General features: G+C 40.8%; 1 protein-coding gene across 2 annotated transcripts in view; it reads left to right on the top strand.

The window, feature by feature from the left end:
• Window positions 1–25,290, top strand: part of MYO1E (myosin IE) — a 171,929-nt gene that overhangs the window by 34,207 nt on the left and 112,432 nt on the right. The window contains exon 1 of one of the 2 annotated variants that reach the window (XM_036217668.1): window positions 227–1,253. The exons of the other annotated variant lie outside the window; for it this stretch is intronic. Within the exon in view, the coding sequence (XP_036073561.1) occupies window positions 1,197–1,253 (57 nt within the window). The 5' untranslated portion in view covers window positions 227–1,196. Of the gene's footprint in view, window positions 1–226; window positions 1,254–25,290 lie in introns of those variants that run through there. 2 annotated transcript variants of the gene reach the window in all.

Raw genomic sequence — 25,290 nt, 5'->3', positions numbered from 1 at the left:
ATATCAAATCTGATGGCTTTATGTTACTCCATAGCTGCCACCCTAATTCAGTGACCACCAGTTTCTCACCTAGAATGGTGTGGGGTATTTGTATTTGATTTCTGCCTCCGCACTTGCCCTCCTGCATTCTCCACATAGTGGTGCTGTTTTTAAAGTAAACAAATGCAAATGTTTATATAATGCTTACTATGTGCCAGCTTATGGAGTAGTATTTAGGACTACATTTCCTGAAAATACAAAAAGGCTGAAAGACAAGCAGTTGGAGCCTGACAGTGGAGACAGTGGAGAGGCAAAGTCTTGTACTCCAACAAGGGAGAGGCCCAGATTGGAGACTCCTGAATAAAGCTGTGTGTTCAGTGAAAGAAGAGAGTAGGAAGGAGAACATATCATTGACATGGTCCTTCTTTTACTGAGACCCCGCCCAGGTTCTAATTCCTGGAGGTGCATGTAGCTGATTGCCTGAATCCTGGGCCTTAGGATCTTTCTACTCTCTTCAGAGGAGTTCCCTGACTTGCAGTTTTACAAAACCTTTTTACATACATGGGAGATGGGCAGGATCTTGATTACTTAGCTATTGAGAGTAAGAGGTGGACTCTGAACTGGATGCTTTTGAGTCATTTTCCAATGTCAATTCTACTATATTGTGGAGGGGAGGAATTCACGTGGCAATTATGTCATCTTTAATTAAAGCATAGCTATAAAATATACAAGTAGCATTACATATTTTAACACAAAAGAAAGTTCCGTGGACAAAAATAGAATGATAGAATCATAAAAATGTGAAGCCATTGTGTAGGAGTGATTTAGGCCCAAAGGGTTATTTAAAAATAAACAGGTATCATCAGTCAATGTGCCATGGAAAAACATTTTGTAATTTTAAATTGGAAGGTGGTTCAGGCTGACCACCCAACTAATTCTACTGTGCAATTTTCCGGAGGAAGTGAAAATTTTTTGAGTCTTAAGAGAAAAATATAGCTGTCTGGGTTTTTTCCCCCACCATGTAAGCACCTGATAATAATAATAAAAAAGTACCCAATAGAAGAGGAACCGGACTTTTGAGTTTGCAAAGACCATAAAGGATGTGTGATGATTTTCCTTTTCCCATTTACGTCGAAAGTTTGAGTTGCTTCTTGTGCTGTGAGAAGATTCTTAATGCCTCCACATTCTGATTCACTGGACAGCCCTGGTCATAGGTCATGGAGGTCAAAGCTGGAAAGAGTCGTGGAGATCAATGCCTGTCTCCCATCTGTCAGGTGAGAAAATGAAGGCCAGTTATTGAGAGTTCAGAGACTTGCCTAAGCTAATATGGGTTCACTGCAGATGCCATAAAAATAGATACCTGCTTGTACACTCAGCAGCTTTTGCTCAGCCTAGGTCAGTTTAAGAAGGAAATGCTGGTTTATTTTTAACTAATTGAATTAGTTTTTTAAAAAAAAAAAGAGGGGGAGGAAATGTTAGATTAGTTTTTAAAAATAACTATCAGTATGCCTTCATGGAAAAAAGTTAAAGTGATTGTACATGTACATTTTAATGCTCATTTTTTTTAAAGGATATATTATCAGATTAAACTTTCAAACTCCAGAAATTTCCGAGTTGGAATATGTAAATGATGTCAGTCAACAGTTTATTATGGTGTATGTTCTGGTCAGCTGATCTCACGTCCTGCTGACTGGGATTCACTACAGGAATTTAAGGCCTTCAGTCAAGCTGTGATCATTTCCACAAAATCCCTGGTTATGTAATTTGGAGGGTTCCCCCACCCCCACCACTTAATAGGAAAGAAAAATTGGATTAGTTTAGATTGTGAAACCTGTGGAAGGGAGAGAGAGTTCTCCAGACCAGTCATTTGTTTCCAAAAATCCTTAGAATGCTAAACATAAAAGCCAGTCCAACCATTTTTTAAAATTTGTAACTTGCAATTGAGATCATCTGGATTCTTCTCAATGCCTTTATTATTACCCCCTGATAGAAGCTCTTAGGAAGCTTTTAACATCTTTAGAACATAAGTCTCTATTTTTACACATTTAGCAGTCTGGAAGAAGTAGATGTAACACTTGGGCATTCATTCAACCAATGATTCTGAAGCTCTACTCTGTGCCGTTTTGCGTGTGAGGTGCTTAGGTTGGGGTAAACACAGGCAGGGCACAGCTGTCTTGTACCTGGATACTGGGAGAAGAACATTCACCTTGAACTTGCATAGCTCTGTCAGCGTGTGAGATGCTTCTTTCCCACCTTCACTCACCTTGAACCAACCCAGATTCTCTAGTATCCCCGATTGCTCCCCTAAACCTGTCGAATTCTCAAGGTGGCCTGATTTTTTAATATATTTTTTAAATTAAAAAACAAATTATTCTCTTGTATAATATGGGATTTAACACTTGCAGTGTTGTGTGTTTACACATGAAGGACACTGTGTAGCAACGTCTGGGTTTGCTAACAGTTCAAATGTCATATACTCAGCCTTGTTATCCATAGATAGATAAATAAAAAGATAGATATAGATAGATATAGATATATGTATATTTGTCTGACTTTATGCCATGTTCTTTGACACCAGAACATTTAGTTGCCCTACCTTCTCCCAGCTAAGCAGTCTTTTCCTATTTATGATTTGTGGCCAAAGTGAGTCCTGTGCTCTAGTCCACTTTATTCAAATATACACCTGGGGCAAGTGGAGATTCCCTCCCTTGACCCCGTAGGTTCTGAACTTCAGATTTCTCTAGGACTGTTTTCATTCTGCTTTTGGAAGAAAGCTTCCTCTCTCTCTCCAGGCAGCCAGGGGGGCTGGAGGAGTCACTGTGGGTACATGGAAGGAGGGTGTTTGTTGCTCCAAACTCAGAAAACCAGAGCCCCAAAAGCTTTAACGATAACAGGAGGTGATAGTTCCCCAGATACTCTTACAGGTCAGCCAGATCCCAAACCTACTGCTCTCTCAACCATAACGTTCTCCCCCTTTCAGCAAGGTGGGGCCCTGCAGCTCACACACCAACATTGATGCAGTCATCAAACACACACAACCATTCTCCATATTGACCTTAATTCTTAAGTTTGAATTTTATTTCTTGTGTCAAAATTTTTTTTATGTGTCATGTTCAGAAATTACTATATTTCTTCAAACCTAAGACTCCATTGGTTTATTTGTTTATTTTTTTGAGAAACTGATGGTTATTTTTCACCAAACTGATTTTCATTTTCCGTTGCCATTGATTTTTTAAGAAGCACCATTTTTCTAATGTACCTTTAAGAAACATGCTGTTAACTAAATTAAGACATGTCATCAATCAGATTTCAGATATGTTAAAATGCAAAAACAAAACAATATGCTTTTTTCCCCTCCCAATGTGCTTCTGAGAATTGATACAATCTGGGTCAGGACTTGATTAGATTTCACTTTCCTTCTGTCAGAGCTACTTATGTTTCTAAAATAGCCAGGTAAGCGGGACCAGTTCCTTTTAGCCCATCCCTTGCTCTCAGCTTCCTTATCTCTAGTAGGTAAGCATTTTGAACTTGAAAAACACTCGACTATTTTCTCGAATTGTCTGGATTGTTTAACCTCAAAGGATTTGGGCTTTTATATCAAATAAAGGCTGTGGGTTTCCTTTTTCCTTTTAATTTCACTTTTTAAAAACAAATAAATAGCTTTTAAGGTCAATATTGTCAAAGCAATTTGTAGGTATAGATACAACTTCATTTGACAGTTTCTTAAATTATAAAGGTGACACGAAGGACACTTTTTCTCAATTGAGTCCAGGAACATTATTAACTAAGAAGAGTAACATGGAGAAGTGACCAGAGAAGGAAAAAAGGCAGGAAAAATGCCCAGGTTCTTATGTTGCAGCTCTGCCTTGCCCTGAAATCCTTCTGACAGTTTCTGCCAGTGTTCTTGAATATTTCCAGTGATTAAGAACTCATTGTCTCAGAAGGGAGCAGCTAAACTTATTAGAAAGGTCAAGGTGATTGTGTTCCTTTTATTTTTCTTTTTGTAAAAAAAAAAAAATTATATAATGCGTTTATTTTCTTTTGAAATTAGAATAAATATAGGTTACCACTGAAACTTCATGTTTGAGCTAAAATTTATTTTTTATGACATTTATCAATTCGTACCGGTTTTGCTTCTCTAGAATTATCCAGCCCTGCCAGTCTTTCCAACCCATTATGATTGATATCTCCTGTCTCCTCTGAGGCTTGTAGGAAACATATGGTTCCTATAAGACATGAAGTTGAACGGACCTGGGTTCAAGTTCAACTCTGTAGTTTACTCCTTGTGTGATCTTGGGTAATTTACTCATTTTCTTCATCTTTAAAATAGGAAAAATAGAGCGTTTTGTGAGAAGTAAATTAGTTTATCTCATGGAGTTTTGTGAGAATTAAATTAGTTCGCACATGTAATGCCCTTGGTACAATGCCCAGCGAATAGTAAGTGCTTAATAAATGTTAATATTCTTAGTCACCATTCTCGTAAGCTTTGTCTACTTCCTACCTTCCAAACTGAAGTAACAAAAACATGTTAATCCTTTCTAACTTCCTACTTTCTATGAATGGCATAATAAGTGTTTCAGTCTCATAATTTAAATCCTGGTATCATTTCTTTATTTCCTTCAACCTGTTCCTCGATTTCAGTGTCCAAGCCGTTATCAAGTCTTCCACCCACCCCTTCCTCTAATTCTCAAGACTACTCGTTTTGACAATTATAAAAATCTATACCTGGTTTTCTTGCCTCCAGCATTTCCAGGGCGGAATGATGGGAAAAGCAGGCACTTTACTGGTAGCCTCACCTGGATTCAAATTCTGATTTCAACACATGCAGGAGTGAGTGGTCAAGTTACTGAACCATTTTGAGACTTAATTCCAGTACTGGCAAAATGATAATCTGCATTTTTCAAAGTGACCGTTGGATAATGAAGCAAGATTATAAGATAATGTCTGTGGACGTCCAGGCACGCCTGAGGCACAGATGCTAGTTACCATCCCTCTTCATGTCCAGTTCATTCTACGTTTATGTGAATTCCTGAAATCACTGTTCTAATTACATAACACCTTGCTTAAAAATCCTCTGTGACTCTCCATTTCCTGCAAAGGCATGTCTAACGTCTTTGGCACACGTGTTCTATGGAGCAAAGGTTCTAGAACCAAGCTGAGTGTGCTTGAATCCTGGCTCCATGACTAACTAACAGCCTTGGACAGTTATATAACCTCTCTTCCTCATTTCTAGAATGGCAGTGTTAATAACAGTACCCACCTCATAAGCATTATCATAAAGATTGAATTAGCCCATGTATAGGGCTTGAGAAAGTTCCTGACTGTAATTCTCTCACGTCCTCCCTGATGTCACACCAACTCTCTTTCCTGGCACTTCTCTCATTACTTTTCTTTAGTACTTCTAGGCTCCCATTGAGCCAGACAATTTGTTCTAAATCTGTCCCTCACTTTTATCTCCCCTTCTTGTATAAGTTTCACTGCTTCGGTGAATAGGAACTTGCCCACCCATACCCAGGTTTCCCAACCAGTGGGGGGCAGGTACTGAAACCCTCTGCAAACAGATGGTGTTGTCATTTGTAGGTAGGCGTGCTGTATTTAGGGGTACAGAACTTATCAGCTGTCATCTGTGTGTGCCATTAGCCTTCTTTATAGAGGTATCTATTGCTGGTCTCTTCCCAAATTATGGCCTCTGTTGATTTATCTTGGTGATTGTGAGTTTAGAGTTTGCCCCCAAGAATGACTGCTTCCATGACTCACGTCAGATTAAAATCTCTTACCCTCTCATTCCAGCTTTCTTTGGGGAGGAGAAAGATAGGGCCATGTTTACCCTACATGACTTTTATCGAACTGTTGGAATTGGTCATTGACCTTTCTTATTGCCTCATTGGACTATAAGCTCTGTGAGGCCAGGCAAAGTACCTGTCTTGTTCATCTCTGTCTCCTAATACATAGCAAAGTGTCTGGCACATAATGGATACTCAATAGGTATTTATTGGATGGATGGATGGATGGAGCAGGACAGGAAAGTATAATGGCTCTTGGCATTTCCAAATTGTAAATAGCAGATATACTTTCTTCTCTGTTTAGGGAAGAAACTACTTCTAGCAAGAATATAACTCAGTGCTTTAGAATACTCGAGCTACTGAGGTTACTTTTTGGCTCTGCTGCTGATAAAGCCATGGGAGGTTAGTTATTAACATTTATGAGTGATATCTTAATAATATCAACTTTTACAGGTACTTGGACTGGATTCGAATTTATTACCCTGTTATAGTTTCAGTTTTTAGTATGGAATTATTTGCTTGCATGCTATCTTCCATAGCACAATGATTTCATAGAAATAATGAAAAAGAAATGTTAATGAACCCAGAAGACCTCACGTAAATCCTCTGTGAGATCTGTGGAAAGTAAGAATACCAGTATCCAGTCCATACGCGGTGAAATGAATTTTGTTATTGAAAGAGCAGTTTATACTGGCTAAAAGAAAGGACAAATGTGAAAAAGCATATGTGATCATTTGGTCTTAATATAAGAATTCTTTCTGAATTTTATTCATTTCCATTTCCTTTTCTTTCTTTCTCTTCTCTCTATAATACTGCTGGAAGGAGAGAGTGCTGCCCACAAATTTTTTTGGCAGACTTGGCTATAAGTTAATTAGCGTTTTGGCTTCCAGACTGGAGAGCCGACCCTGTTCTCTTTGTAATGGTCGCCGTCAAGGAAGCTTTTCAAAGCAGAGGGGGAAAATGGCACCCACTCCACTGTCAAGGATTTTTATGAGGGTCAAGTAGCCTTGGCAAGAAATAAGGCCAGAATGACTTGGCTGCAGGAAAGAATGCCGCAGCCCTTGTGACAGGTTAGATTTGCCATAAACCTGAATTCACTGCATTCTTAAGATGGTGAGAGACTGTTTCACTCTGCTCTGAGAATTTCTTTTACTGTATACTTTTTTTTTATGAGTGGAGTTTTGATAGTTTGACAGCTGTCCCCACCTCACTTGCTCTCGCTCTCTCACCTGCTGTTTATGCCCCTTCTCAGAATCACTGTAAGGCTAATCACCCTCGTCCTTGTTGGCCCTCCATCCATCAACACGAAATATTCTTTGGCGTCTGCAAAATGTTCCAAAAATGTGTCTAAGTAACCGATGAGACATGGCTTATTTGTCCTGGGAAAGCCTGATTTAATGTTCAAATTCCACCCTGTGTGAGTTTTTATGCTAAGCCTCAAACAAATATTAGCATTACTCTTGATCTAAGTGTGCTGGTTTTATTATTTTTATTAGCAGCAGCAGTAGCACTGGAGCATGATTTTTCAAAGGCAGAGGATTCAAGGAGCTTAAGGTGATTTATGAACTCATTCAACCTTCCTAACAGCCTGATGAAGTAGTAATTATCATCCACATTTTACAAATGAAGAAACTGAGGCAAAGAGAAGTTAAGTACCTTGTCAAACAGTTTTCTTGGGAGATCGGGACTAGACCTATTCTAAGGTCTCTTCCAACCCCAAGAGATTCAAATTCTTATTTGAGTGGAGATGGCACACGGAGTCAAAGATATAACTGAAGGGGTGTGTGTGTGTGTGTGTGTGTGTGTGTGTGTGTGTGTGTGTGTGTGTGAGAGAGAGAGAGAGAGAGAGAGAGAGAGAGAGAGAGAGAGAGAGAGAGAGAGAGAAGGCGGTGTACGTGTGTGTGGAGTGGTAACACCTTGGGCTGCCTTGCAGAGTCCAAGACAGTGGATGGGGGAGCTAGATAGCTTCAAGCAAAGGAGACTTGGGATTTTCCTTCCAAATCAGAGATTGTAAACTAGTGACCCTCTAAGCTTCATGAGGCCAGAGATGTATTTATTGGGCCCATACATTAAAAAAAAAAAAAAAGTTAACGTATGGGCCAGCATTTAAAAATCAGAAGATTTCCCATGAAAATTCTGGAAATATCATACCTGGCCCCCCTGAGTCATTGTTTCCAACAACAGGCCGAGCTGCACAGTGGGGGCCTCCTTCACACCCTCCCTCCCCAGGCAGCTCAGCTTCTCCACTGCCTGAGTCATTCTTTTATTATCTGCCGGACCTTGCAGGCATTTGCCTTGCAACTTTTTCTCCAGGGCAGGGATTGTCATCCTTGATATAATATTTTGGGCCAGGTAATTCTTTGTTGTGAGGGCCCGGCCTGTGCTTTGGAGGATGGTTAGCAACGTCCCTGGTGTCTACCCACTCTCAGTTTAACAACCAAAAATGAATCGACACATTGCCAAATGTCCGCTGGATAGTAAAATATCCCCGTCCCATGAGAACCACTAGGGTAGTGTAATGAACCACCAAACGACTTGGTGTCTAAGCTGTTATAAATTTCTGGGAATGAGACTCTGATTGGGGTAACTTAAGTCAGGGGTCTTCTCCTCTGGCCAGGTGGCAAGACGGCATTGACCATCACGGCTACCACCTCCAGCAGGGCAGGAAACCCAGTAGTTAGTTATCCATCATAAGATATCAGAAAGAGGGACGCAAAAGATAGTAAGTGGAAATAAAAGAGAGAGTCCAAGAATAACTCTGGATGGCACAATAATCTTAACTTCCCAAAAGATGTCCTTTGTATCTGTTTCCTCATTTTTCCCTCCTCACCTTTCTATGAGATAGTCAAGGCACATAGTTGCCTTTGTTATCCAATGGATGAGGTAACTCAGAGAAAAAAGTTTAAATTGCTACCTGAGTACACAAAGCCACCTGTCAGAGAAAAGACTGGAACCTTTCTGGAGCCTACACTGCCCCTCTGGTTACCTTAAAATGGGAACCTTCTGTAACGTGCCACCCTGTATATTGTGGGGAGATTGTGAGAGGAGAGCCAAGCCAGCCGTCATCAGACTCGCCCAGCCCTGAAAGCATGAATGACGCAGTCACTCATGTTTGCCGTGCAGGTTTAGTTGGCAGGAGGCCTCCCTGTTTAACTCCTGCTCCAGTCGGTCTGGGTGTAACCCAGCCATTATAGTCTTTCTCGGGTTTCAAATGCACAGGAACAATTAAGTCATTCTCATAATTTCATGTGGTACAGAAAGTCCCAAGCCAAAAATACCACCCTTGGTTCCTACTTTTAGACTCCCAGGGAACTTCCCCCCTGGTTCTCTCCCTACAATTCACTTTGATTCCTTCTACTTTTCTCTTGAGCGTGTCGGCCAGAAGCGGAGTCCTAGTTTACTTCACCAGGAGCTGCAGTAGGAATTGTCAGATACAGAACTCAAATACAGAAACTTAAAATACAAAGAGTGTGCAGATCTTATCTCTGACATATGGAAATATGAGAACTCGCCACCATATGATCACAGAGAGATGATGGGGTGATAAAGGAAGTAGTTGTGTCTCTACTCCTATTATTATTTCTGGGTCCTAGAGAACTATAGTTAAATCACTTTCTGTATCTTCAGTGTATAGAATTTCTTGTCCCATAGGACTGTGACATGAGAACTGTGTTGCTGCCTTAAATAATTAATTTTTCTAGCTCTTTCTCAATTGTGTATTAACAGTTACTTTTTGGCAATCAGATGGCCAATTTGATCCATGTGCACACGCACATATGTGTACATGCTTGCCTCATGTTGCTGGACCTCCATTTAGGTTATAGCATGAACTAAATAAAATGAATTCTAGTTAGAGATGATTTAAGTTTTTTCTGTCGGAATAGACATTATAAGTTTATTTATAACATGTCTTCTCCCTAGAGCAGTGGTTCTTAAAAACTTTAGTCTGCGTCAGAATCACCTGGAAAATTTGTGTACAAACAAGAGTGCTGGGCCCACCCCTACCTCACATCCCAGAGCTTCTTATTTAGTAGGTCTGGGGTGGGGCCAAGACTTTGCATTTCTCATAAGCTTCCATAAGCTTCCAGATATTGCTGATGTTGCTGATGTGGAGGGGCCTTTTGTGAACTAGACAAGAATGGTGCTTAAATATTAGTTTTCCCAGCGGTAGTGATGACACGTCCTTGCTTCTGCGCCTTCGTTAGTGTTGTCCCTGGAAAGTCCTCCTCGTCCTCCTGTTGGCCAGCTAACTCTTCTGCATCTGCCATGCCCAGCCTAAGTTCCCATTACTCCCCTCCCCTTTCCTGACTATTCTGGCTCACACAGGTCACTTTCCTTCTCTGAACTCTTCCAATTTTTAAATTAAGCCCTAGAGTTGAATCTGGTACTCTGTATCATGTGCACATTGCAGAGTAGTCTTTTCCCCTACCTAGACTGAACTGCTTTGATTAGTGAACTCGACATGCCTCATATACTCTTCTGTGTGTCCCTGCACCTAGAACAGGGCTAAGCACCTTGCAGATAACTCAGGAATTTATTGACTGATAAGGTTCCTAGTGAATTCAGAGAGGAAATAGAATGCAGCACAAACCACAGACTGACATACCTACCAAATTTTGCTTCTGATAATGGTAAACACTTGTGATTTCTGTGCCCACAGTTACACATCTTCTGTCTGCTTCAGGACTGCCCAGACTTTGGTCTTCTAGGAAGGACGTCATGGGCTTGCGCACTCTCATGGCTGCCATCTCCATGCCTGTTGTCTACTGTGCATGAAAATTAGTCGCTAGACTCCAGGGCAGTGTGATGGCTGAAGGTCAGCATGTAAGGAGAGAAGTGGAGAGGAGGGAGAAGAAGGGCGATTAGACTGGAAAGGTAGGTTGGGCCAGACTGCAAAGGCCTTACGTGGCATATTAGGGACTTAGACTTTGTCCTGCAAAAAATGGAAGGTTTCTTAAAAAGGGAATTTTTAAAATTTGTTCTTTAGAACCATAATTCTGGAGGCCACTGGTTTCTTATAGAGTAGATATGAAAGTAATGGAGGCAAACTAGTAGAGAGTTTTGATTTAAGGTCTTCTTTCTTAATGAGGAACTCGTCCTATCTTTCTTTAGGTACTATATTAGCTTCTTAGGACTGCCATAACAAATTACCAAAAACTAGGTGGCCAAAAATAACAGAAATTTATTCTCTTACTCTTATGCAGGCTAGGATCCAAAATCAAGGTATGGGTGAGGCCATGCTCTTTCTGAAGGCTCTAGGAGAGAATCTGTTCCATGCCTATCTCTTGGCTTCTGGTTTTGCCAGCAATCTTTGGTATTCCTTGGTTTGTAGACCCATCACTCCAGTGTTTGCCTCCATCATCATATGGCTCTCTTCCTGAGTGTCTGTCTCTGTCTCATCTTTTCTTATAAGGACATCAGTCATTTTGGATTAAGGCCCACCCTAATGACCTCATCTTAACTTGATTACCCTATTTCCAAAAAAGGGTAACTCACCTGTGTGTTGTGCTCTTGGGGAGGGTTAGGAAGCTGCCTTCATCTCCAGGAATACTAACGGCTCACTTATATAATTATGAAGGGAGGGTACACAGGACCAAGGCAGCAAGAGATCGGGAACTGACCAAAAAGACCACTTAAGGTGCTGGTACAGGTGAGCAATAATGAGCCCTTATGTAAGGCAGTAGCATGAAGTAGCATGAGAGGAGGGAAGAGGGGGTGGAGCTGAGGAACAGGTCTGAGGTGAAACCAATAGGATTAGATGTAGGGGGAGTAAGGATGCAAGAATAATCTTAGCCTATTGAAAAATGTGGGGGCGTGTGCATATATACACATACACGCACACACATACACACACATATAGTGAAGGTAAACAGGGCCTTATAGACAAACTTCTCTTTGTGTCTTCCTGATTAACTTGAATTATGCTTTATTGTGTTGGAAAAGAGAGTAATAAAGTGGAAATTATATGGAAGAAAGTGAGGAGCAACCTTGGGAATAAAGATATTTTAAAAGGGAAAATGGAAAAAAGACACAAATTTTGACCCACAACCTTCTCAGAAGGTTCCTCTAAATGGAATGTCTTTGTCTAGGGAATGACCACGAGCAGCCTGCTCAGTGGGTTTCTGAGGCAGCCTTCCATGTCCTGTGTTCAAGTCAGCTCCAGGCCAGCATCTGACCTGAGGCCAGGCTACTGGCTGACCTCCAGGAAGTCTCAAACATTTCTAGTGAACGTAAATTGCCAAGTCCCAGCATTGTCATCATAATATTCTCTACCCTTCAGTAGCTTTTGTATCCATTATCTCGGTTGGTTTTCACAGCCTTGGAGCCATGGGAAATCCCTTGATGGGTCCGAAGAACCAAAGTCAAGGCTTTTTCGTTTGTTTTGTTTGTTTTTTGGAGGGGCTTGGCTAAGACTCCTAACTTCTCAATGCTCCATTTTGTCATCACCATCCACTTTCTAACACCATTCTCATAGAATTATTGTGAGGATAAACATCAGTTAATGTATGCAAAGTGCCTGACTCAGGGCTAGTGCATAATACATATTTCTTTCCTTCCCTCTTTATTTTCAATGTTCTTTCTCTTCTCCCCCGTTCTCTGACTCTTAGGACTCTTTCTGCCATTCTGTCCCCTTGAAAATAAAACATAAACAAGCAAACAAATAAATATGAATTGCTGGAGGATTTGTTTTAAACTCATTGGAATTGATCATAAATTGCATACTCACCCGAAGGGCTAGATAAGGGATCTTGAAGTATACGAAGCAAACCCTGAGAGTGAAGGCGAGAAGGAAATGTCAGAATTGTAATCGAGATTAACACAGAGAAACAGACTCTGGTTCTCGATCTGTCCCTTTCCCACACTGCCTGGTCCCAACTCCTGCTTGCTCTCTTTTCAATAAAGAACAGTTCTGCTGAAACTAATTCTCTCGGGACCCAAGGTGCTGATGCAGCTGCTGGCCGAGACGCTGGAAAGGGGCCACAACCCAGGTCATCCAGGCAGCTCCCTTGGGTGATGTCCACTTGGACTTAGTTGCACTCCAAAGTTAGAAAGCAGTGGCCTACATTTCCAGCTAAATAAAATTGGAACGGTGATCTGATCAGGGCTCCTCGTCCTCTGTGTTCTCCTTCATTTCCCTGCCTGGAATGCCTTCCCAGGGCTTCCTCTACTTACTTACTTCCTGTCCTCAAATTTATGACAAGAAGTTTCACTTAGGGAGTCCATTCCACTGAAATGTTAGTCTACGGGGCAAAGTAACAGGCATGAAAAGGCTTACTGCAGCATTGCTCAGAGCACAGAAACCAGGAAAATTAGCCCAAAGGGCCATTCACAATGTTGTTCTATTTCTTCCTTAGATAAATGGTACCATGAGCAGTGACTCATCATCTCAGGACTTCTAGCTCCTGTTTGTAACTCGTAAATTACTAATATCTATGGTGAATACAAAGACTGTGAGATGATGAGTATGAAAGCACTTTAGTAAATTGCAGATGTTTTTTTTTTTTTTTTACAAATGTAAGGGGTACGATGAATCAACAGTGAAAAAAAAATCCTTTGAGGCCTTTTACAAATAAAGGCATTTTATATATTTAAACTCTTGGCACTCACATATTTAACATTTGAGGTCTTGCCAACCTGTGGAGCAATCCCATGGCAATTTGCAGTTTAGCTGAGGTATGTATTTTCATCCATCCATGAACATTAATATCTCACATGAGGATGAGAAGTGAATGGAAGAAGTAGAAAGGTTAAAATATGATTACATTATTCAGTCTTTAAAGGCTCATTAAAATAGACATGTGTTCAGCATCTTTTATGCCTCTATCAGGGAGCTCTGGGTTATTGAGAAAGAGTAAGACGAAAGGGTAAAAATTAGAAGTATGCTATGTAATTAGATAAACCATAAATAAATTCATAAGACAATGAGCATAGTAACATACAACAACGTTATAGACAGATTCTTACCTGTACCGCGTGTTACTGAGAAGACGGGAGGAATAATGCAAAGCAAAGGGATTCAAGCAGGGAAAGGTTTGTGTAAGCCTGGTACTAAATTTAATCTGAGATTAAATTTAATTTTGCCCCATTTAAATGGAAGAAATTTCCACCCGAAAATATGCAGCTGCAATTACGAGTGAGTTTTATTGATTGTTACTGTGGTGTGTTTATTTCTTTCCCACTTAACATTCTGGCCGTAGGCAGTGTAAGGCTGGTATAGAGCCCTACAGTTGCCTGGGGTGTAGACTGCTTCTCATTTTCTTGCTCTGCCTCCCCCAGGGTGTGCCCCTGGTGCTTATGGGCAGAGCTCTGACCACCAGCTGCCAATTTTGAACAAGGGATGGGTAAGTGAGACCACACCCCCATCCTCCCTTAGTGCCGGTCCTAGAGCTTCCACACGCCCCTTCCGCTTACATCACACGGCCACACCTCGCTGCACAAGAATCCAGGAACGAATTCTTTATTCTGAATAGCTAGGTGCCCAACTAAAAGCCAGAAATCATATTACTCAAGGAAAGGAAACACAGACATTGGGGAACGACTCACAGGTACTGCCACTGTTCAACCTACTGTCTGCCCATGACCTAGCCGATTGTTCGGAAGAGAGGAAATTGGAATGGAGGAAGGGACAAGCCATGAGAGAAGATTGTGACTCAAAGCTTATCGCATCTGTTAGAATTCCTGGGACAGTTCGGTGCTGATTGTATTTCTGGTTTCACTAAGTAAAGGTTTCATTTAAGTTAAATTATACTGAATGATCTGATCTTGACATTTTGTTAGATATGAAGGCTGCTCAGAGGCAGAGTTGTTGGAGAAAGGAAAATGCAAGCCCGACAATTTCTGGTCATCCATAGCTAGGCCTTAGCATTGTTGGAAGCTGGCATGGCCCAGCTTGGCCATGTTCTCCTGCTAGACATGAGCCAGCTCACCCAACACCGGCCTCATACAATGTCCCTTGGAAACCATGGTCAAGTGAGATTAAGCAAGTCCACTGCGTAGTTTTGTCTAAGCACAAAGAATAACAAGGTTCCTGTACAACCCACAAAAATATCTCCCAAACAACCCCTCACCCAGCTAATAGGAGTTATTACTGTTTATTTGCTATTTTACAGCTCTTTCTGTGCTTTAGTCAGCTCTCCCTATAGATAACATTTATTGAAATACCCCATCATACAATTGTCCACTTCCTGGCAGCCCTAATCTAGAGCAAACCCCTCTTTCCTTACAACCTCCCCCAGATCCACCCAACCAAAGCCCCGGCCTTGTAACAGGTTCTAATGCCTTCTTACTGAGGAGGTTCTCACTCATTGAAATGAATAATGAACCCAACTTGTGCAACTACAGGTGTGTTGTTGGTGGTCTTTGGCTGGAAGTCATTGACATTGTTTATGTCCTATATACAGGGAGTCATACTGTCTAATAAATTTAGAAAAGCTGGGTTCATTTGGAGAAGACCTCACTGCAATCTTGGACCAGTTTCTTAACCTCTAAAAGCTTCAGTTTCCTAATCTATAAATTGAGGATGCTAATATCAACTTCACGATATTGTCAAGATTAAATGAAAGAATATATGTGAAAGTGCTTTTTAAAATTACAAAGAACTTTATAAATCCAAGGCATTTAATTGATTGTGACAGGGAAAATAATGACAAATTCTATTTTTCTAAGATTGGTTTGAGCTCAGGTCGTTGAACAGGCCAATTTATGGCTTCATTTACATCAGTAAGTAATATTGTATTCATAGTCCCCACTTATCTGTACTTTGGAAAAAACTGTGAACCAAGAGCCTAATCCCTGGGCATTTCTACCCAAACCTGGCTAGTTAACAACAGAGCCCTCTGGAAAAGAAAGTTCTTTAAGAAAGAAGGTACAACATTCAAATTAATGGAGGAAAAAGTGCAAAAGTCGCATTAGGACTTATTTTGGGTCATACCTAAATAATTAGAAGATAGCTCTTTTTCCTAATAGCCCCTGTAAAGTTTTCAGTGGGCTTCAGAAGCCTAAAGGGAAACTCCAGAACCAAGACAGATTTCGGCTCCAATTATTTCTCAGTGTCATCATCCCAGTTTGGTGTAGAGATGAAAAAGAGGCCGTACTTGGAGTGGGGTAAGAATCCAGCTCTGCCTTTGGCTTTGTGTGCCACCTTGGCTGAGTACCTGACCACCACTTTCCTCACGCAGAAAATGGAAACAGGGACAACATCGCTCCAACGGGATAGGGTATGTGAACACTCTTAACTGTGAAGTGCCGTGTATTCAGGAAAGAAACCATTATATTCTTAGTGTCATTTTATTAGTAAAATACGCAGCTTTTGAGCACCGACTCTGTGCCAATCACAAATTGGGCACTGGAATTCAGAGAAAAAGACACAGATTTCCCTGCCCGCATGGCACTCGGGGTCTAGTCAGAGAATCAGTTGTAATTACATCTAATTAATGTCAGGACAGTACATCAAACCCAATGATCGAGATGGGTTCCAGGTATAGCACATTTCTTAATGGCCCCATTAGTCTTATTGTGACACTTTTCACGAATGAGGAAAGTGACACCAAATTAGCCTTAAGTGGTGGCTATGGTCACCCAGCTGGAGTGGTCTGACTTCGAAGCACTGGCCTTTTCCACCCCAGCATACTGCCCATCACTTTTGCCTTGTCGGCATTCTTTCATATCATGTTAGCCACATCAAAATGGCAGATTAATAATTTCTGTTGATTGTATAGGAATTATATTTGGGATTGACTGTTCTCTCCAGACATTTGGGAAAGTGCCTTAGTTGTTTGGAGATGTCCCCAAATATTACTTTAGTGGCTAACTGATCTATCTCCTCATTGCCATAGTGGTTTCTGTTAGCTTCAAGGTGTACTGTTTCTAACCTTTTCTTGTTTCACCTTTCTCAACATCTGATGCTCATTCTGCCTGGGACTTTACTGGGGTTTTAGCCAGATCCCATCCTCTCTCATTACTTCCAACGGAGGCTTTACCTCTGCCTGATGGTGGACAAGTTCACCTTTATTTAGGTGTTCTCCTTGCAATTTTTTTGAAACAAGTTTGAGGGTGGGAGAAGGTGAGTTCTGTGAAGTGTATCACAATTAGTGTGAGGGCATAAATTAACAGTATCCCAGATTCTCTCTTGTCATTATCAAAATAATTCATTTATATACGGTACCCCGAGGTTTAAAAAGGATTTTCCTGTTCTTTATCTCATTGGTCCCTCACAACCCCAAAGGGTTGGAAACAAGGATGTTTGAGTAAATTCCCCAGGCCACCCAGCTAATAAATGGCAGAAGAGGAAATTTGAGTCTGTTCTTCAGGCTCCATTCCTGGGCCTTTGCTCTCTGCCAGGTCTTGGAAAAATAGGGACTTAATGATAATAAAGTTGGCTCAAGTACTAAGAGTGATTGATACTTTATTTCTCCCAGTGTCCATGAGAATCTTCTCCATGATAAATTATAGCCTCAGGCCTTAGCCTCTGAGACAACACTGAGGGTCCTGAGTGTTTTCCCTGAACCCAGGGCTCTAGTTGACAAGTCCTGAGGGGGGTGGCGCATCACAAAAGGAGGCTAGCTTTCAGGACAGGAGCCCATTGCAATGAGATTTCCTAGGAATGAGGACATTTCTAAGGAAAGAGAAGGTGAATTCTCATGACTGCAAGTTGCAGTAATATAAATGGGGAATTTATTTCAAAGTGCTTAGATGTAATAAATATACATTTTAATTTGGAGTACACATTTTCTTCCAGAGAGGATGCTTCTTGGGCTTTGGGTACATTAATTAATGTAGATCATTAACTAAGGAGACATTTTAAACAAATCTTGAGAATTCATAGGCTATCACTGTTAAAATTGAAAAAGAAAAATAAGGTATAAAATAAGCCTGCTCAAAGAGTTTGTTATTTTTATTACTCTTATTATGATTATGATTTTAGCATCTGGCTCTTCTCTTAGAGGTAGGCTCTGAGTCCTTCAGGAAAGCCTGCCGAAATTCTTCATAACCATACGTCCAACCAAAAGGGGTCGTTTTTGGAATGTGTTTTTAAATAAGAACCCTGAAAGATTTCTAGCTAGAAGGCGATCACAGGTTTCTAGATCTCGTACTAGCTCATTGTCTTCAACCAGCGTTCAATTTCCTTTGAATCATGTGACCCACTTATAGATTTCAAAAATTGTGACAGCACCAGGAGTAGATTCACTTCCTCTCAAGATTAAGTCTGCGAGTGTCAGGGGCGGGAGTGGGTGGCTGAGAATGGTGGTGGAGTCTGTTAAGTGGTTCTAAGTTTTTGGTAGCTTCTTTTACCAAGAAATACTCAAGAAAGGAAATGGCCTTCGGAGTCGACTGGGTAGGCGCAGCCCCGGGAACAGGAAGACCCAGTCCTTCCCCAGCCTTTCTCCAAGGACTGGTCTTGCCGGACCTACTGGTTGGGAAGAGCTGCCCTAGATTTTCATCTAGAAGAGATTCAAGAGGACCCAAACCAAGACATTTAACACTTAGCACTTTACCCGATGATAAATTATAGAGAAGCTAACTGGTTTGTAGTAAACAGTTGCTCAAATGACCTTTCGGTTTCTCAGTGGCAACAAAGTCTATCTGACAAAGATCTTACATTACATTAAAGATTTAGGGATTCCATTAGGGTATTTAAAACCTCCAAGGTGGGAGATAGTGTAACATCCTCACACCAAATTTCTATGTCTCACACCTGGGCATTGAAATTTTTTTACAAAGCAACCTGGGAAGTGGAAAATTATTATTATTATTATTATTGTTGTTGTTATTATTATTATTAGAAAAAATTTAACCAACTTAATGTAAGTGGAATGAATAATGATTAGAGCTGATCATTGAGAGAGCTTAGGCTGGTGTTTCTAAAATGAAATTAACTACAGAGTTCTTAAAATGAGGTTGTTCAGGTTACAATTCAGTTGTCCATGAGGATCAATGATTTGTGTGAAGTCAGGTCTTCTCAGCTTACCTGGCAACCAGAGGTAATATTTCACAATTAGGTGTGAAGGACATTTGAATCTTTTTTTCCTAGTAGTCACCAGCTCATTCAAGTATTTTTATAAATTGTGACAGAATTGAACCTCTGCCAACAAAATTCATTCTTCACACTGGAACTACAACTGAGACTTAAGTGATTAAAATGTAAACCATTGTATCTTTTTAAAAAATCCTTATATCCCTGTGGCCTGGCATAGTATCTAGTACAGGTTTTGTTGACTGGGTTAAGTGATTGAACCAGGGAATGACTGAATATGTGAAACACATAGGATGTGGTTCAGGAAAAAGACCACAAGAGCACAGTTGTTATTAAAAGAATGCCATCCCCGAAATTACTATTACTGATGCCAGCTTCTGTTTATGTTTATGAATCCTTGGGAATTTTGGAGTACACTACATTATACCTCATTACTCTAGCTAACACAGGAAAAATGAATCTTAAGTGTAAACTTTTTACTTAAAAAATGTAAAGCCTTTATTTTTCCAGTGTTGTTTAAGCAGTAGCTGTTAAAAGCATTAACCTACACATATCTTTCAGGGATGGGCTCCAGGCTTGTAACACACATAGCTATAATATTGACAGGGCAAGGAGAGTCCTTAGTCTTCATTTCTGTGATAATTTGTTGTAGAGATTTTAGGTTTCTTTCCAAACTTTCGTCCCAGCCACTTTGGTTGTAGACATGGCCATCTACTGGTGGTTCTTGTCTAATAAAGTTCCCTGAGGTAATATTTCCACACAGTACTTTTTAGCAAAAAGAAAATGTTTGACAACTCCCCCTGTTGGAACAAAAATGGCTGAAGTCTAAGGTTGGATGTAAAGGTCTTCCCTATCTGTGGCTCAAGAACAATTGTTAGCAAACTCTTTGAACTGACTAGTTGAGCTTCATCCTTTTCACTCCCATTGTTCTTAACCCTAGCCCACTTGTCCCCATCTGGCTTAAGCTCTCTGGTCCAAAAACACTTCTACCATTGTCCATCTTGTAAATAGATGCTCATTCAATAGCAATAGATGCTCGTTCAATAGCACTGTAGCTAAAGAAGAGAGGTAGAATGGGATCGAGGTGGGGATGAGGCCCACAGGCACACTGCATATGGACAGACCTGATTTCCATGTACATCTCTTTCCATAGTGCTCTCTGAGCCATTATGAATCAGCTTGACTCATACTTCTGGTTTTCAGTTCAGTTTCTAGAACTGCATTATTTCACACCCTGTGGAGGTGGAAGTAGGTGTCACAGATGAGGGGCGAAGCTACCCAGCAAACTTGGCCTATCTGGAACCCACGAGGTGTGAGGAAACCAGCTACTGTGTCTCCGAGAGGCCCACATAGATGATCCATAGCGCTTGTCTATCTGAAACACTTGCAACACTCAGCTTCTGAGAGTAATGCATAATCCCTTTATGCCAAATAACTGGGCTTTAAATTTTAATTCTATCAGAGTTGGTTGTCTGAGTTTAATGTGGAAGAAGATATTTATAGTCTCAAAAGTATCTCCCCACAAAGTGCTTAGCACTTACGACAGGAAAAGAAATAGAAATTAGGTAGAAATGGGACAGTACTTAACCAAGTGATAAAAATGAATATCACCAACAAACATCAACAAACATTGTGTATCTCTGGACATGATACCCTGAGAAGGACACAAATTGCTTGACTAGAATTCTAGCCAAGAAATGCAAAAACTGAATCTAATTACTAGGAAACATTAGTCAAACCCAAAATGAGGGAACTCCTATGAAATAACTAGCTCAAATTCTTTAAAATATCAACATTTATAAAAGACACAGGAAAGCTGAAGAAATGAAAAGAGACTAAAGAACTATAAAAACTAAATGTAATATGTGATCCTGCACTAGAGGGAAAAATTTGTCAAAGAACATTATTGGGAGAATTGATGAACTTGGAATATTGACTTGAATAAAAAGTATTGTATCGATATTACATTTTCTGAAGTTGTTTACTCTGGTTGTATAAGAAAATTTCCTTCTTAGGAAATACACATCGAAGCGTTAAAAGGGCATGTGATATACACAACATATTTTCAAATGGTTAACCTAAAAGAATATATGTATGTGTGTGTGTGTGTGTGTGTATATATATACATATATATATATAGAGAGAGAGAAGTAAATGTGGCAAAATGTTACAAAATAATAATAAGTTAGAACCCTTTGTATATATTTTTTTAACTTTTCTGAGATGTCAAAATTATTTCAAAATGAAAGTTTAGAAAAAAATACATTCATTCATTATCCTGCCATCAAAGGTCTGGATAAAGATTTCCATCCCCTATCTGCCTCTCATCCTTAACCCTTAATCAAATCAATCCCTGGTGGATGTGGATGATTCCTACAGAGATACCAACCAGCAGGTCCCAACTCTCTTTCAAGGGAAATGAGCCCGGGAACTGCCAGGCGAGATTGCCGGTCTCTCCATCTTGGCCCCACAGAGCCAAGATTTCCCTTAGTAACAGTAATGGTAGCCGCAGATTGAGGTTAGTAGGAAAACAGATCTATTTTGGGTTATAATGTTGCACATAATGTGATGAGTGGACAGAAAAGAATGTACCCCAGTGAAGGGAGAGCCTGTGAACTCCGGGTCTGGTTTTGAATATCCTTACGATGCCCAGCATAGAAAACAGGAAACATCAGTTAAAATGGGAAATCGCTGTGGGCTGAATTACTGTAATTCCTCATCTTAGAAGTTGGCATGGCGTAGGACCTTCATCCACAGCCTGACGTCTCTGCTTTTCTCTGTCTTGATAATTTTGCCTTTTCTTTAGGGTGGCACATTACTAAGCTGAGAGGCTTTTAGGCTGGAATTGCTACCTTTAAGTATGCTTAGAAATTGTGTTTTAAAAGAGCTGTTTGTTTTTCCCCTGTCTCTAGGTTAAAAGCAGTCTAACTCTGTCTCTGGTTCTGGTTCCCGCCTCCTGCCCCTTCTTTATTTCTAAGTAGGTGAGATTCAGCACACAGAGAGACTCACAGTGCAGCTTAATAATAACCCAGCAATAAGTGACATAGCCATTATCTTGCTAGATGTGTAAACAGAGGGACATTCCCCAAAGCTGATGAGCCTAACCGGAAATGTGCTCTTCAGTCTTCCCCTACCTCTACCACTCCTTTGGGGTCCTTTAAAGTATCAGGGAAATTTTGTCAGCCTGTTCAAGCTACAAAATGGAGATAATTATACCTGCTCCCTACTTGCCTCGCTGAGTTGCTTGAGGACTCACATGGGATGATAAACAGCTAAGTAGCGAGACACTAGAAGCAATATACAAATAAGAAGTGGTGTTATCTCTCATGCTGGATGGGGATTTGATTAAAGTAGTTGGGCCTGTTCCCTTTGGAAACAAGACAGTCTCCCTCTATGACCGGGGCTGCACTCTGTTGGGGATTCCGTTTTGGCTGCCTGTTTCCGGTCGCCACTGCCAGGTACTCAGCCGTGCCCTCCCAGCCTTCCCTCAGCCTCTTCTATTTTTCCTACCCATCCTATCTGTTTGTTTTCTCCCTCACCAATGCGAAAAGCTGGATAAAGGCAGGAACCTTGTCTGTGTGGTTTGCAAGTGTTGCCCCATGCCTGGAACAGTGCTTGGCTCCTGGTAGGGGCATAACTATTGGAATGAACGAACGAATGAATGAATGAATGAATGAATGAAATACTTGCTATCCTTAGTTTTCTTACCTCTCGTTTGCTCCCTGTTCTGCACAATCTCGCCCATGCCTATGGCAACAACTTCTTAGTAGCTGATGGAGGATTCCAAAATTGATGTTCCTGACCATTTCTGACTCCTAAGGTCCAGAGTTCCAGATCCCAATACCCAATGCCTATGTGGAGAAAAGCTCAGTAAAGATTCTGGAACCAGAATGTTTGCTTACTGGCTATTGATCTGGGGCAAGTGTTGCTACTTCTTTGTGCCAGGGCTTCTTCATCCTTTAAGTGGGGATTAATAACAATGCCAACCATGTTGGTTTGTTGGGACAATTATAAATGAGTTAATATGTATAAAGAGCTTAGAACGTCATTTGGTACCTAATGAGTGAGCCCTCAACAGAGTTCATTCGACGGGGATTCATTCTAGCTTAGTGTTCCATCTGGTAAATTGGGGTGATCACCTTCTGCCTTTTTTTCATGGTGGAATAAAGGGGTGCTCCGCTCAATCCTGAACCGTTTTCTCCCTACAGAGTGCAGACTTGCTTGTGGCATTTGGACCATGGGTATCCACACGTCCCTGCTCAGCTCCAGAAAAGTGGCTTCACCAACCCAACCAAAATGATGACTGAAACAGTTCATGAGCCATGAGGCCCCTCCTTGTCATGCAAACTCCCATTTGCCCAGCAACCCCAAGGCCTATGGGAGAGACCCCCGACCCCCATCCCAACACAAACTCTGGCTCTTAGAACTTCACTTTCTTCTTTGGCTGTGTGAATGATTTAGGCAGCAGATAGTGGGTTATGTTCAGATAAGAAAAGACTCCTAAATGGGTGGGCCCATACTCATTTTGCAGTCTTGTTTGTAACTATAGTAATGTCACAATTCGGTTGAGATTTCCATCATACTGGTCAGGAAATTCATAGTGAAGGTTACTACAGCAACCTTCACTCTGCTCTGGAAAGCAGCATATCCCTTACAATGGGCCCTCTCAGAGGCGGGCCCAAAGCGGGCGTGATTCAGTCTGTTCAAAACAATGGGGCCAAACAGAAAGGAACTGCACATTGTTTTTAGACCTCCCATTGTCATCTCTAGCGTTGCGCATTGTTGTCCATCCTTGGGCCCAACTCTAGTTTTGTTTCTGCTGTAACACACTTAATTTTCCAGCTCACGTGCCTGCCAGTCAAAGTGCATTTCTTGGACGTTTAAATAGTAATGACAGCTTTATAGCGGTGTACAGACTCATGGCCGGGAGGTGCTACGGAGACACCTTTGAAGAAAAGGTGGTGCAGACTTTTGATTTGGAGACTAGGGAAACACCAGTTGGGTTTGTTTTACAATATTCAAACCTCTCTTCAAAACTGATAAATGTGCCCTGGAGTCCTGTGAAACGACCACAGATTTTTTTTTTTTTAAAGGGAAAAAATAAAATAAAAAGACCCTTGCCTGTATTCACAGCCACTCAAACAAACCCACGCAGCAAACAAAATTTGCCCACCGACTGGAAATGATTGGTTCACTTACATTTTTTTAAACTAGAGAATGCCAAGAAAAAAGAGAGAGAGAGAATGTTACCTGAATTTAGCCATTTAGCATGTGAGCTGTGGTTTTCTTAGAATGGAAGTTGGAAGGAAACTTTTTCCTTCTTTAATTATTTTTTTCCTTTAGAGCATTTATGGTATTTTATTTATTCACACAGCTTGCCCCATGATCAAACAACTTTTCTTTGTTGTATGTTTACATCTCTAGGGGTTGTTTTATTTACTTTCCTTCTTTAATGTTTCCCGCAAAGTTTAATTTAAATCATTTGCCTTTTATCTTTCTCAGGATTTCCAGCTATTTCTCTTCTCTAACCTTTGTACTTTTCTTGTGCCACTGAATTTTTTTTTAAAAAAATTAATTAATTAAAATGAGTTTTTCTTGTAAGTGCAAAGCTAGCAGCTACATCTGTATCTTAAACCCAAACCCAGCCAAACTCCATGAAACAAATAGTGAAAACGTTTTTTTTTATTATTATTATTCCCATGAACTTTACTTGACATGTGGTCGCTCCCAGGTATCTTTGGGTGTTGGTTATTCGATCAGGAAGTTATACCGTGTTTTTGGCCCGACTCCCAGAAAGAGAAGGGGTCACAGCCAGGGAGAATATTGAGACTGCTGGTGCTACTTTTCCTCATAATTGGGTCTTGGGGCTCAGGTAGAAAGGGACTTTTGTGTACTTGGGAGCAGAATGTAGTACAAATACTTTCACCATTTTTGTAATCAGAAACCATGCAAATGCTTTTGCAAATTCACTTGTGGTCTTGCTGGCAGTTCTTGAGCACAACCCTCTTGGGTAGGTAGTGATGTTGACATCTATTTTCTATTCACGGCCCTGCCCCAAATGGAGCATACTGTTTTCCACATAACGGGGTGGGCACTCTCTCTCCCGCCTGACACAGAGTGTGGGCCACAGTTTGTGTCAATTTTTTGCAGAAAGTGATTTCTGTTATTACTACTTTGAGATCATTTGTGTGTCAGTTCCAACCCCCTTAACTCTCATTCTCTGTCCTTACTACAAGGAAGACCAGAGCTTACTACTGTTCTTGAATTTGCAGGGCTGAGATCACCATGTGTTTTGACTTTGGAAGCTATGTAACAAGTTCCTCCAAAAGATCTCTAGCTGGGACTGTTTTGGCAACTGATGTCTATTTTGCCCATTTTGTCTGAGTGAGAATTCTTATGTTACTTTTTAAAGTATTTGAGTATCTTTATTATGCTAAAAGGCATCTTTGCCACAAAGGGAAATCATTATCCATTCCCCCAAAGAATTTTGAATGAGATGCCTACACTTACTGAAGACCAGGATGTGGGGCTCTGTCTTTGAAACTGGCTGCGAGT

This window comes from Rousettus aegyptiacus, unplaced genomic scaffold (genome assembly GCF_014176215.1).
Source record: "Rousettus aegyptiacus isolate mRouAeg1 unplaced genomic scaffold, mRouAeg1.p scaffold_m13_p_3, whole genome shotgun sequence".
Lineage (NCBI taxonomy): Eukaryota > Metazoa > Chordata > Mammalia > Chiroptera > Pteropodidae > Rousettus > Rousettus aegyptiacus.
The sequence above is the reverse complement of the archived record's forward strand: the minus strand, read 5'-3'. Positions and strand labels throughout refer to the sequence as shown.